This window comes from Eulemur rufifrons, chromosome 23 (genome assembly GCF_041146395.1).
Source record: "Eulemur rufifrons isolate Redbay chromosome 23, OSU_ERuf_1, whole genome shotgun sequence".
Lineage (NCBI taxonomy): Eukaryota > Metazoa > Chordata > Mammalia > Primates > Lemuridae > Eulemur > Eulemur rufifrons.
This window is the reverse complement of record NC_091005.1, coordinates 4305689-4319124: the sequence shown is the minus strand read 5'-3', so window position 1 is coordinate 4319124 and position 13436 is coordinate 4305689. Positions and strand designations below refer to the sequence as shown.

The 13436-nt window shown below is 58.3% G+C and overlaps 1 protein-coding gene across 1 annotated transcript; it reads right to left on the bottom strand.

Moving 5' to 3' along the window:
* Window positions 1–3793: 3793 nt before the first annotated feature.
* Window positions 3794–5360, bottom strand: CCL17 (C-C motif chemokine ligand 17). The gene is made up of 3 exons (XM_069456626.1): window positions 5291–5360; window positions 4426–4543; window positions 3794–3914 (listed from the first exon to the last, which is right to left on the bottom strand). Exons 1-3 carry the CDS (start codon window positions 5358–5360, stop codon window positions 3794–3796), a joined length of 309 nt encoding a protein of 102 aa, XP_069312727.1.
* Between the last annotated feature and the right edge of the window lie 8076 nt (window positions 5361–13436).

Here is a 13436-nt window from a genome sequence, read left to right as displayed (position 1 = left end):
CCGACTCCTTGCGTCGAAGCAAACCTGTGAGATGCACCGTTTCAGCCCCCACATGAGTGCGAACGTGCCGTGTGTGTCTGTCTCTGCCCGGCTTGTTTCACTGAACACAGTGACCTGATTCTGCGAACGACGTGGTTTCATTCTTTTCTACAGCTGAGTGTTCCATCGTGTGTGCACGTCTCGTTGTCTTTATCCTTTCGCCTGTCCTCGGACGCTTACGGTGATTGCATGCCTTGGCTGTTGCGTGTCCTGCGGTAAACATGGGGTGCAGGTATCCGTCTGACAAACTGCCTTCCTTTGCTTTGACAGCCACCCAGTGGTGGGGTTGCTGGATCCCACGATACCAGGGGGATGAAGAGAGCTTGGTTAATGGGTCCATACAGTTAGACGGAATAAGTTCTAGCGTTCGGTGGCACAGTAGGTGACTACGGTTAACAACAATTTATTGTATATTTCAAAACAGCCAGAAGAGAAGTTTTGAAATGTTCCCAACAAATGAAAAACAGTCAAGGTGATGGATATGCTAATTACCCTGATTTGATCGTTACACACTGCTTGCGTGTATCAACATGTCACATATACTCAGTATATATGTACAATTATTACGTATCAATAACAAATTTTTACTGTACCCAGGGAATTGGAATTTATGGAGGTGGCTGAGTGGCCAGAGGGCTGCCAAGGCCACTGAAAGGAGAAGGCATTGCTTGCATTTCCCCAGAGAGGAGGGTATGCCGGGGCGGGCAGGGCCCAGGGGAAGGACTGGCTTTGGTCAGCGAGGGGAGCGGCACAGGCCACAGCCTTTATGGGGTTTCCACGGGAAGGGCAAACAGCTTAGGACTGGCCAGTTGGAATGTCCCGTACCTGGCCCTGGGTGATTAAGGGCAGGGGAAATACCGGGGTGGCGCGTGGGAGAGGAGACACCTGCGGGTCCCTATTCAGGTTGCTTCCGGGGTTTGTAATTAGGGTTTCCAAACACCTGCGAAATCTGGACTGCAGGGGAGGCGTAAACAATTTTGGCCGTTAATTTGGCCCTGTGATTAATGGATGCCAAATAGACAAATACCGCCTTTAAGAAAACACGGAATACCCCCGGCTGGGGCTTTTGGCACTGCCTGAGTGGCTCCTGGAGTCAGGGGTCCCGAAAGTCCCAGCGGCGGTTTTTTCCGTCTCCCCGTTCACCGAGCGAACGCCGGGCAGCGTGCCCGGTGCCGGCCAGCTCCAGACTCCCCTCCCCCAGGGCCTCGCGCAGCTGCAAGCGGATGTGGCCGATCCCAGCCCCTGGGGACAGCGCCGAGGACAGTCTGGCCGGGCCGGTCCCGCCTCTCCCGGAGCAGCCTCGGACTTTGGTGCGGGGGCTGGCGCGCCCTCTGGCGGGAAGTCGGAGAACAACCCAATTGTAATGTCCACGCTTTAAGATGCGCTTCAAGCCCCGCTATTGTTATTAACGTTAGGGCTCCTCAGGAAAGTTCTCTTTCCCCGCTGGTGCCACTTGTGGAATTCACCCAGGCACCGTTGGTGAAATGCGTAAATAAAATATCCACGATGCACAGAGTTCTTTTTGCCCCCGTATAAATGAGTCAGGCACTGAGTTGCCGGACCCAAACACCTGCCCAGTGAGTGTATTGGGTGAATCAAACGCCCAGGCAGCTACAGTCACAGGGACAGAGTGTGGGCAAGATTAGAATGAAAGGAGAGCTGGGAGCTGGGGGACACTGGGCGGGAGATCAGATGCAACCAAGGAGACCAGGGAGGACCTCCTGGCGGCGGTGTTTAAGCTGAGCTCTGAAGGCAAACTGGAGTTCAGAAGTGGAGGAGGGGAAGGACCCTCCAGGTGGCGGGAGCAATGTCAGACCAGCAGCCCTCCTCACTGTTCACTCCGTCTCTTCCTCCCTCCCTCCATCCCTGTGCACCAGTTCCTTAAAATGCCCAGGGGGCCGTGGTAGCCATCCTGGCAACTCCCCACCTCCCACAGGCCTCCAGGGCAGCTCTACTCATCTGAGTTTACAATATGGCGTCTGAGTAAGGTTGCGCTAGGAAAGAAAAAGGCCTTGCTTTTTAAAAGTAAAGGTTTGCTGTGCACGGCGTTAAACATACTCAGAGAGTCCTCCCAGCTCTGGCAGGCAGGGTGCAGGGGCCCGGGCCCCAGCCCTCGGGGGCCTGTGCTGTTTAGGGGCTCCCCCTTGCCTCCCCACTTCTTAGACCATCCTTCCACCCCCCTGTTGAGCCAGAGGACATTTTTCCCTAAAGAACTCAGGCTGGGCTACCCAGGACTCAGGGTTGAAGCAGTTGTTCAAGGGACACTCCACAGCATCAGGACAGGAGAAGCGTCCACTTGTGGCCAAGGAGACCCTGGAGTCACACGGCAGCCAGAGCATCGCCACTACCAGCCTCCTCACTGTTGCTGTTCTTGTTTTACCCGCCCCTGCTGGAAAGCGGACTTGGGGGCTGCCACCTGCCCTGCCGTGACGCTGGCCACACGAGGGCAGAAGGAAGCAAATGCCTCTCCTGAAAGTTGCCCCCCTAACTGCAGCCCCCAAACAATGCCGGGCACAGAGACCTCAGAGTAAAAGGACCCCAGACTGGGTCCCAGAGAAGCCACGAACCCGGTGCTGACAGGGGCAGTGAGACAGAACCAGCGTGTAGAGACCCTGACTCTCCCCCGCTGCACACTGTGGCTCCAGCAGGGCCTGGGCGGAGGGGCGGAGGGGTCGGGCTGGGGTGGGGGGTGGTCCAGAGCCTCCGGTCCAGTCCTTCTGGGCACATGGGCTGGGAGCTCCCAGTCTAAGGGAGGCGTTGGGACTGACAGACACACAGGAAACCGTGGGAGAACTGCCTGGCGCCAGGGCTGGCTGCACCCCAGTCCCTAAGAGCTGGGGGAGACCCGAGGGGTGGAGAAAGTCCGGGCTGCGGGGGCGGCTGTGCTCAGGGCCGGCTTCCTGCATGCTGGGCTTGGGCTGAGGCAGGGTGGGGTGTCACAGCTACAGATCAGAAGGAAGGAGAGGGACAAACGGGGCCCACCTGCCTGGGGCTGGAGAGGTGGGAGTCAGGGGATGGAGGGGAGACTCAGTGGAGCGGGAGGAAGGCTCAGCCCTGGGAGCCTTCCCAGTCTGAGCTGGGAGAGGGAGCCAGGGGACCGTAGTGAGTGCCGGGGAGATGGGAGGGCTGCAGGACCCCTCCAGGGAGCTCCGCCCGAGCAGGGGTCCTGGAAACGTTTGTGGAATAGAATCCAGTGTGCAGAGGGGTAGCATGTGTTCAGCTCCACATCGGGCAAGAGTAGAGGTCGGTCTTGGGGGACACTGGGAGACCTCAGGAACAGAGAAGGTGGGGGGATAGGGCGGGCCTTCTCCAGGACTCCAGCCAGCGCTGTGTGGAAGGGAAGACGGGACAGCCAGCCTCGGGGTGGCCCTGCTGAGCCTCTGGTCTGCCCTGCCCTGCTTGTCCCAGGACCCCGCCAGCCCCACCCCTGCCTGGGCCTCCCCGCAAGGGGCTCCCCTCACTACGGCGTGGTCTGTGGCAGCCATGTGCCCCTCTCAGCCCCAGTGTCCCTTTCTGAGCTAGACAGGGCAAGACCAGACGACCTCTGAGGTCCCTTCTAGTGTGACAGGCCGGAGTGGACGGGCATCCTGCACCGGGAGGACAGAACACGCTGATCAGACTGAGGGAGAAAGACTTTAATCTGGGCCGTCTCATGGCCGTGGCTCCAATTCAGAAAGGGGACCAGGACTTCTCTCGTGGCTCCTCTCTGTCCTGGAACCAACGCCGAAAGTCTCTACATGGTCCCGGGAGAAAATCAGGACTCCTGGGTGATGGAGCCGCGTGACTTCATGAGTTTTTGCAGGTGTCTAACGGCCTTCGTCACCCTCGCCTCGCCAGGGTCCGAACAGATGGACCTGCCCTGGACGGTCACCAGCCTGCACCGAGGGAGAGACCCATCGGGGACAGTCAGGACAGGAAGGACCTTCCAGAGCACCGGCCCCGCCCTGCACCGACCAGGAACTTGCCTGAAGTCACACAGGGCATCGGTGGCAGATCTGGGACAGCAGCCTCTGACCTCAGTGATCCTGACCCTCCCAGGGGGCCAGGGCCGCAGGACCTTGTGCCCACCCCTCAGACTGCCTGTGCCCCAGACCACCCAGAGCGCGGGACGCAGAGGCTGTGGGAAGGCCCGGGCCAGAGGACGTGATCACCTCCCGGCTGACTGGCTGTGGGACCTGGGGTCCTCATCCCTCTCAAGGCCTGGTTTCGCCACAAGCCAATGAAGATGTTGGGGTCCCACAGCGTAGGGTGCAGAGCCTGCCCCTGAGGAGCCGGCCGGTGGTCACGGGGAGGGCCAGGCTCTCTCCTCCCCTCTTCCCTGGGACCGTCCTGGGAGCTCCAGGGTCTGCCTGGTCCCATGCGCCACCCTGCAGGCCTGGGACTTACACGATGGCGTCCCTGGTACACTCCGCTGAGGTCCTGTACCAGTCCACCAGCTTGCGGACAGGAATCGCCCCCCTGAAGTACTCCAGGCAGCACTCCCGGCCCACGTTGGTCCCTCGGGCTGCAGAGAGAAGGCGGGGGAGGGCGTTGCTGAGTGTCTGCGTGTGTGTGTGTGTGTGTGTGTGTGGACATCTGTGTGTGGTGACTGCGTGTGCCCACTGTGCCCATCTGTGTGTATTGTGGGTGGGTCTGTGGGGCCTGTGTGTTTCATTGTGTGTGTGTATGTGTCTCCATGTTGGTGTGCACGCGTGTGTGTGACATCTCTGTGTACGCTGGGGTCCTGTGTGTGTGCCCGCGAGTGCACGCCTGCCCGTGTCTGCGGGAGCCCCCTGTGCACCCTCGCGTGTCTGCATCTAGCAACCGTGTCGCAGCCTTCCTCTCCCAGCCTGATACGCAAACTTCTTTCCCCACGTGCTCTTGGGACCAGACCTCCCGTCTTTATGCTGAGTCCCTCGTTATACATAAAACCCGTGAATAAAACAGAAGCTAACAAATGGTTTTGAGAACTGTCCCTTTTCTGCCATAAAACCACGACCACAGCCATCGCCGCAGCCGCCGGAGTCCGAGATGGGCCACACGTCGTCCTCACTGAGCAATCTCACCCGCAGGTGCTGGGGCGGCAGCAGCATCGTCCTCGTCCTTCTCTTTTCATTGCTTCCCTCAAAGTCCTCTCACCGCTGGCCCCTCACATCCTTTGCGGGAGTCGGTGGGGTGTAAATAACACACGAATACGCGTGTGTCGCTGCTGTGGTTCCGTGACCCACCTCCTGCCCTCCCGGTGCCCTGGGGGTCTGTCCCCTGCGCTCACCTGCGTGGACGTGCTGCAGGGAAGCCCCCAGGAGGAGGGCGGCCAGGAGCAGCGTCTGCAGGGGGGCCATGGTGCCGGAAGCCTCCGGAGGCCGTCTCTGCTCAGGGGACACCAGGCTGAGAGCCCAGTGTGGCGGTGACCTTTTTATCCTCTTTGGGGGTCCTGGCCCGCCTCCTGTCACCTCCCTCACATCCTTCCGTAGGCCAGTGCAATTCGAAGAATTTGAGATGATTCAGAAGTCCAGTCTTGGAATGTTTGTGGATTTCCAAAGAATGGATGCTCAACTGAGGACAGAGGTGGGGGTACATGTGTCCGGGGGCCACGGCAATGACGTACTTCTCCTTTCGAGGGGACATTTCTTGGTTCCTCTATTGGTAGAATTGAAAAGCCTTCATCCTCAACTGTGTTCACCCCCTGCTGGTTGGGGTGGCTTAGAAATGCTGGGGTGACCTGGGGAGACCGCTGGCATAGAAACCTCTGCGAACACGACAGTCTGCTTAGGTGCGGCTGTTTTCCAAATGGTAAGGACATTCCAAGCGCAGGAGGAACTGAAAACAGTCTCTCTCCTGGGGGCGGAAAACTGCTCCAGGGCTGCAATGAGGAACATCCAGCCTTCTGGAAAACTGGCCTGGCCACAATCCCAAGATTTACGTTCTTGGCGGGGCTCGGTGGCTCACGCCTGTAATCCTAGCACTCTGGGAGGCCGAGGCAGGTGGATCGCTCGAGCTCAGGAGTTCGAGACCAGCCTGAGCAAGAGCGAGACCCCATCTCTACTAAAAATAGAAAGAAATTATATGGAGAGCTAAAAATATATATAGAAAAAATTAGCCGGGCATGGTGGCGCATGCTTGTAGTCCCAGCTACTCGGGAGGCTGAGGCAGGAGGATCGCTTGAGCCCAGGAGTTTGAGGTTGCTGTGAGCTAGGCTGACGCCACGGCACTATAGCCAGGGTGACAAAGAGGGACTCTGCCTCAAAAAAAAAAAAAAGATTTATGTTCTTATTTGTCTTAGGCTAGAAATAGCTTTGCTGAGGTTAATGTGCATCTGGATATCTTAATCTTTATCAGTGATCCTTAAAGCTTACCTGAATGATGTGTACCTGTTATTGTAATCTTTATGGAAATCTTTAGAACTTGTTTGCCTGTGGGATATCTACAGAGCATTGTTTGCCTGTATGATTTAGAATGAATGAATACGAGTGAGGAATTACTCTCGGGACTCTGGGTTTGCAAAGCCTTGAGTGCCATGACCCCACTCTTTCTCCTCTATTGTCTTGTTTCTTATTCCTGCGCGACGCCCTGTTTTTGGCCCTGTCGGCTGGGGAATCTGCCGGCACTATTTCTGAGGCTGGTGAGCTCCCTTCATGCCTGGTGCCCTGCGGGGGACAGAGCAGGGTGGACGGCCAGGCAGGGGCCCGGCTGGGCTCCTCACCGCGTGGCTGGGGAAGCTTCCGGGCGCTGGGAACGCCGTCGGGGAGGAGTCGGCCTGTGCTGTGCACATGCACACAGCTGTCGCTCTGCACGGAGGTCCAAGCTTCACCTGACTCAGAAAGGCTGGGCCCAGGGCAACTTTGGGTCCACGTCCTTCCCCAGGCTGGGCCCTGACCCCAGAAGGCCAGAGCCCAGTGGGACTTTAATTACTATTTAATCCCAGTATGAATAGCTTGGGAATACAGATTCCCCCAAACAGAGCGCCTTACCCCAGGATGCAGGACAGAAAGGATGAGTAAGAGACGATGCTGCTCACGGCCAGCAGAGCTGTGTCCCCAAGCCTGCAGAGGACACCTGGTCAGGGTCTGGCCTGAGACCGGCTCTGAGCGGACTCTCCATGAGCCCCGTGTGAGGCTTCCTGCCCAGCCGCAGGCCACAGCGTCACTGCCTGCCTATCAGTGTCCTGGCCACCAGGGAAAATTGCCACTCGTCCCATGAGGGCTCCCCTGGGGCCGAGGCGTCCCATGCTTGCCTCCAGGTGGGCAGCACCGCAGCAGGGCGTCACCTGGACTTTGATTGTGGCAGCTCAGAGTGACAGTGCTCCCGCCTCCATCCGCGACGTGCTGCAGGTGCGTGCGGGGCTCGCAGGCCCCCTCTGGGCCTCGCCTGCGTCTCCTGCAGAGGGAAGGCCGGGCTGTCCCAGGGAGCCCCGCCAACACAGCAGATCTCAGAAAGACGGGGCCATCCCTCGGTGGCCTTGCACCAGCATTTCTCTGCTTCTCGGGGTTGCATCAGCTGCCAGAGACCCTAACCTTGTCCCCACCTCCAGCCACAGCCCAGAGGGGTTCTTTGCCCCCAGCTGCTCCTGCTGTCCCCGGGGCTTCCATTTGCAGAGCAGGGGAGTGGGCAGGGCCGTGCACATGCTTGGTGCCAGCTTCCCAAAGAAGGCGGGGAGCGCCCAACGGGGTCCCCCTTCAGAGGAGGCCAGGCCAGTGGGGAAGGGGTGCATGGAGGAGGAAGCTCCACCCTAGGAACAGGACCTGGCCCAGAGGTGCCTGGGAGGACCCGGGCCCTAGGAGGGGGCAGGGGGGAGCTTGTCTCTGCCAGTCACCCTCGATGCTCTCCGTGACCTCTGCCCAGTGGCTTCTGCTCATCCATTTGTGACTTTTCCACCTGTCACAGAGCCCACCGAACGCTTTTCTGTGGTTGTTTAGCAACTTGGCTGATGGTGAAGCGGCCCCCGCCCCCCTCCTGGGGAAAGTCCTTCCGTGGGTTTTGTGTCCTCTTTGTTCTGCCACAGACTCAGAACTTTTCTCCAGAAGGACCGAAATTCCCCTGCGGGTTCTAGGGAACAGGTCTCAGCAGCAGCAGTGGGTTCTGGGCTGGGAGGGCTGCCTGGCTGGGAAGGCGAGCAGAGAAGCAAATTGAGCGGCCCGTCCGTGTCCCGCAGGGCTGTGCCAGGCACCGTGGGGCAGGCAGAAGCCAGATGCAGCCCCTGCCCTTGAGGGTTCACAGTGGGGTGGGGATTGGGGAACAAGGCCTGGCCCCTCCCAGGGAAGACCTTGGAAGGCTGCCTGGAGGAGGCAGCCAGGGCCAGGCCTCGTACATGGGATTCACACCCGGGCATTTCACATGAGGGCACTGCTTGGGCACGGGGTGGAGGGGGAATGTGCAGAGATAAATAAATGGCCTGGCCGCAAGGCGGAGAGAGGGACCTGCGTGAGGACAGGCTGTGTCTGCTCTGCGCAGTGCCAAGCGTGGTGCTGGCACACAGTGGACCTTTGGTGACGCTTGACCCCATAAACACAGGACGGAAGGAAGGGCAGGTGGGACCGCCATGCAGGGCCTGGCGTGCCTCTCAGCCGTATTTGGGCGGCAGTGGAGAACAGGGACATTTTCGAGGTGGTTTCCCCGCCAGGGATTAACCGAATTTATTCCTCCTCAGTTCTCCTGGGCTATGAAATGGATTCCAAGGGACCTTCCAGACAAAATGTCCTGGAGTCTGCACCTGTGAGAAGGTCCCTGGGAGAGCTTTATGGTACTGCGAGGACTCTGGGACCTGGAGGTCCCTCAGGGCAATCAGGAGTGCTCCCTGGAGGAGGTGGCAGCGGAGGAGAGGGTGATGTGGCTGGAGGAACGGCAGGGCCATGGCAGAGAAGCAGGCCAGACCCCAGAAAAGCTCAAAAGGGGAATTGGATCTGAGTGGGAGGAAGCGACTGCCTGTGTCACCCCCTCTGACTAATGCCCGCCGGCCAGACTGGCGGCTTGTGCACCTGCCCCTCCCCCCGCCAGCCCCCAAGGCTGCTGCCATGCAGGGGCCCCTGGGGTAAAACCAGCTGGAGGGCATCAACACCCCCACCTGCTGTGGCCGGAAGTGGCTGGACCAGCCAGATTCTGGGTCCTTCCTCCTCAAAGAGAGGGAGGCCCATCCCACCCCAACCGCGGGCAAACTGCAGGCTCTACCCTGGCATCGGGGAAGCCTGTCCCGGGGATGGGATGGAAGCAGGGCTGCCGTCAGTCACAGAGCAGGGGCCTGGTTGCTGGGGTGGGAGCTCTTCGTCAGCTTCAATTGCACTTAACGGTTGTCACCAGGAGGGGAAGGCTGGGCAGAGGTGTCATCCCAGGTCACGCCAGCATCAGCCGAGGCTCCAGGATGGGCAGTGACTTGCCCAGGGTCTCCCAGAGCATCTCAGTGAGGACTGAGCACTTTATCCTGTCATCTGCGTCCTGTGACAACTGAAGCTGGGTCCGACCTGCCCTGCCCTGCCCTGCCCACGGGGGCAAGATCTAGGGATCCTGGCCAGCCTGGCTGAGATGGGAGGGTCCCAAATGGTATTCCCAGCCTGATCCCAAAATATGGCCACTCCCCCTGTCCCAAGGGCCTGGTGTGGTCATTGATGAGCCTGGCATTCCCGACATATTGTCAGTCCATTTGGTTCCTCGAGTCAGAAACCCAGGGGCCTTCCCTGCCCCCAGACTCTCCCTCACCGGCCACATTCGGTCCCTCAGCAAGACCTGCTGAGTCGGTCACCTCGCTGTGCCTTGAATCCTCCTCCTTCTCCCTCCATGTCTCTGGGGACCATGGCTCTGCACCCACGTTCCGGCTTCCAGGCTCGCCTGCTTCTGTCCTGGTTCCTTGCTACAGCTCAGCGATCTTTCCATAACACAGGTCTGAGCAAGGCTCTCCCCGCTCAAAATCTTTCAACGCCTCCTGCTGCCCCTCAGGTTGAAGGCCAGATTCCTGTTTACTTCTCCTTTCAGCTCTTTCCTCCAGCCCCACCACCCGCCACACCAATTTGTCCCAGCCACGTGGACCTTCTCTCGGTTCCTTGAAAATGCATGCTCTCACTGACTCCCAAGCCCTGGTACAGCCTGTTCCCTCGACTAGAACACTCTCCCCACTGCCCCATCCCACTCCCTTTCACTCCTACCCTCTTTCAGAGCACAGCTTGAAATCACTTCCTTCCTCCAATCCCCACCTTCCTCTGTGTCCGCAGAGGTCATTGACGTCCCCCATCATGGCTGTCTTTCCATTGTATCGTGATTGCTAGACTCATACCAAAGACCGTGAAATCCTTGAAAACAAGGATCTCTTTTGTGTTCCAACTTGTCCCTCCAAGACTTACCACTCAGTAGGTGCTCAACAAAATATGTTTATCAAATGGATGAAGAGGTGAGTGGATGGCTGGTTGGGTGAATGGATGTTGAATGGGTAAATGAGTAAATGAGTGGATGTGTGGATGGATGGATGTGTGGATGGATGATGGATGGATATAGGGATGGATGGATGGGAGGTTGAGTGGATGATGGATGGATGGATGGGTGAATGTGTGGATGTGTAGGTGTGTGGATGGATAGATGGGTGGATGGATGGATGGGTGGATGGATGGATGGATGATGGGTGGGAGGAGGGGCGGGAGGATGGATGTGTGGATGGACAGATGGAAGGATGGGTGAATAGGCTGATGGATAATGAATGGATGCATGCACAAATGCATGGATAGATGGATGGTCACTTACAAATTTCTGAACTACAGCATTGGCCCAGCTTACATGCAGGGGCTCCTTCACCCTAGAAAAAAATTGTTTTTAATCGCTTGAGTGTCCTACCAGTTCATGAGACACACCTGATTCTTCTGTCCCAGATGAGGCAGGGGGACCTAACAAAGGGCACTCTAACACTTTTTCTACCTAGTTTACAACTTTCTGGGTTGTGGCCATTTTCTGCCAAACCTGAATTGCTGCAGCTGTGGCTTCTATCTTGATCCTTCTTTGTCCCAGAGGAGCCACCCCCACCTCCTGGCTCTTCACTCTCCTCCTCCCCTGACCTCTTCCCCTCGCTGACAGCAGGAGCCTGTCTCTCCACTCCGGAAAGACCTGTCCTTGACCTCCACACCCCCATGTGCGGCCCCTCCTATTTCTCCTTTCATTCATGACCCAACTTCTCCAATGTGTGGTCTACACTTCCCACGACATTTCCTCTCTGCCCACTTGTGACTTCATTAATCCTTAGCAATGTGGCTTCTGCCCCTGATGCTCCAGAGAAGCCACACTCTCTGAGCCTCACAAGCCCCCATAGCCACTCTCTGAACATCCCACCTCCTCACAACAGGCAGTGTGGGGAGTGGTCACCAGCAGATGCTGCGGCTGGATCGTTATCGAGAGCCTGAGTCCCAGTCCCTCTTCCACCTGTTCCTGCTTGTGTGACCAAGAGCAATTTTATGAACCTCACTCTCCTCATCTGTAAAATGGGTGTGTGATGATAGACGCTCCCTCATGGCATGGCTGGGAGAATTAGCTGGGAGGATGTATGTAAATTCCTGGTCTCCAGCGGGCTCTGTGAATCTCCTTGTGCTCCCTGGGAGCCCGTTCCCTTCTCGACATCCAACCGCTGGGATTCGGGACACGGTTCCTTCCTGGGCACCTGTGGGCTCCTCTTCTCAGAAACATGGCTGAGCTCTCCTCACAGGCAAGGCAGGGGCTCAGCGGTTACACCTATTAGTTTACTTTGTCCTCCCGGCAACCTTAGGAGGTAAGAACTATTATTTTCTACAGATGAGAAATTAGAGACCAATCAGAGTGGTTTAAAAACCCGGTCCAAGGGCACAAGCTAGCAGGTGGCAGAGCGTGCCTGGTCCTCTGTCCCAAACTTTGTTTTCGCCTCAAGCAACCTTCTCTCCCTCCCTGAAGTCATCTGCTCCAGACCTGTGACTTCTGGCCGGACACTCCCTAAATCCTGTCCCCAGCCCGACCAGTGACTGATCAGACACCCCTGGACCCTGCCCCTTCCTCCGGCCTCTGCTTGCCCCCCTGTCTGCGGGACGCCTCCGCTCTCTCTGCCTGGCAGTCTAGCCAGGTCCTGGCCGGTCTGTCTCCCACACTGGACCGTGGGCTCCTGGGAGGCAGAAATCTGTCCCCTCGGGGTTCACTCAGCCCCAAGAACGAGCAATGAGAGATCGAGTCTCCTCTCAAACCAGCTTCCCTTTTTTCTATTCGGCATCACCCCACCTCCCCATCAGCCCCGCCAGCCTGAAACTTTGCCCTTGACTCATTCCGTGCCTCCACCCCCGGGTCCCATCAGCAGAGACTCTGCTTGGCTTCCCCACCTCCTGCTCACTCCCGCCGGCTCAACCTTCATCCTTCAACCCGGGCAGCCTCAACACCTTCTGGGCAGAGTTCCTCCTCTCTGGTCTCTCCTGACACCGTCCAGCCTGCATGCCCATATCTGGTGGGTCTCTCACAAGCTGCTCTGGCCAAGGTGTGCCCTCCTCGAGAACCATCAGTGGCTCCCTGCTTTCCTCTGCATCCAGCCTTCAGGCCACTCTTGAAGCCACACCCTCAGTCTAGCCCACCCTTCCCAACATTCCGCTCCTCTGAGGGCCAGCGTGTTTCCTTACTATGTGACTTGGTTTGCTGCTTCCAACCTCCTGTCCCCTTCTTGTCTGGAGTATCTCCCCACGAACCAAAGTCTACCCATCTCCCCCACGTGGCATGCCGTAAAAGATCAAGCAAGGTGTCCCCGTGCAGTTGTGGGCTTAGGAGCAAAGGCTCTGAGGCAGGCAACCCGGTTTTGAATCCAGCTCTCCCGTCCACAGGTGGTGGCACTTTGAACTTAAAGTCACTGCTCTCCGAGCCCCGATCTCTACATGCTCAAAACGAGAATGATAACACTAACCGCGTTAGATGCTTTGGTTCGCATCAACTGCCTCACTGCACGTATCTGGCAAACTGTACGCATTCCCGGCTTTAAATATCATCTGTATGTCAACGACTCCCCATTTCTCTCGCGAACTCCAGACTGGTGCATCCAGCTGCCTACTCAACATGCCCAAGAGGCATCGCCACCCCCCAGCAGCCCCGAGAGGAGTTCCTGATTGTCACCCACCCCCACACCCGCCCCGCCCCCATTCCCCGCCTGCCCCTTCCTTCCGGGTACTCGGGCCAGAAATTCCGGGCGCTATCCTTGGTGCCTCTTCCTCTCGCCCCCTGCTTCCCATCTGTCGGCGGGCTCGTGGCTGTGCCTTCCAAACGCACCCAGAAACCAGCATCTCGCTGGCTTCCCACAGCCGCCTCCTGGGAGCTCGCCCTGCCGCCGTCCCTGCCCCTGCGGTCTGTTCTCTGCACAGCCGCCACCAGGCGCCCCCAGCTCCGTGCCCTGCCCTCGGCCCTCTCCCCTCCTGTCCCTCCCCCCTCACTCTGCTCTGGCCACACTGGCC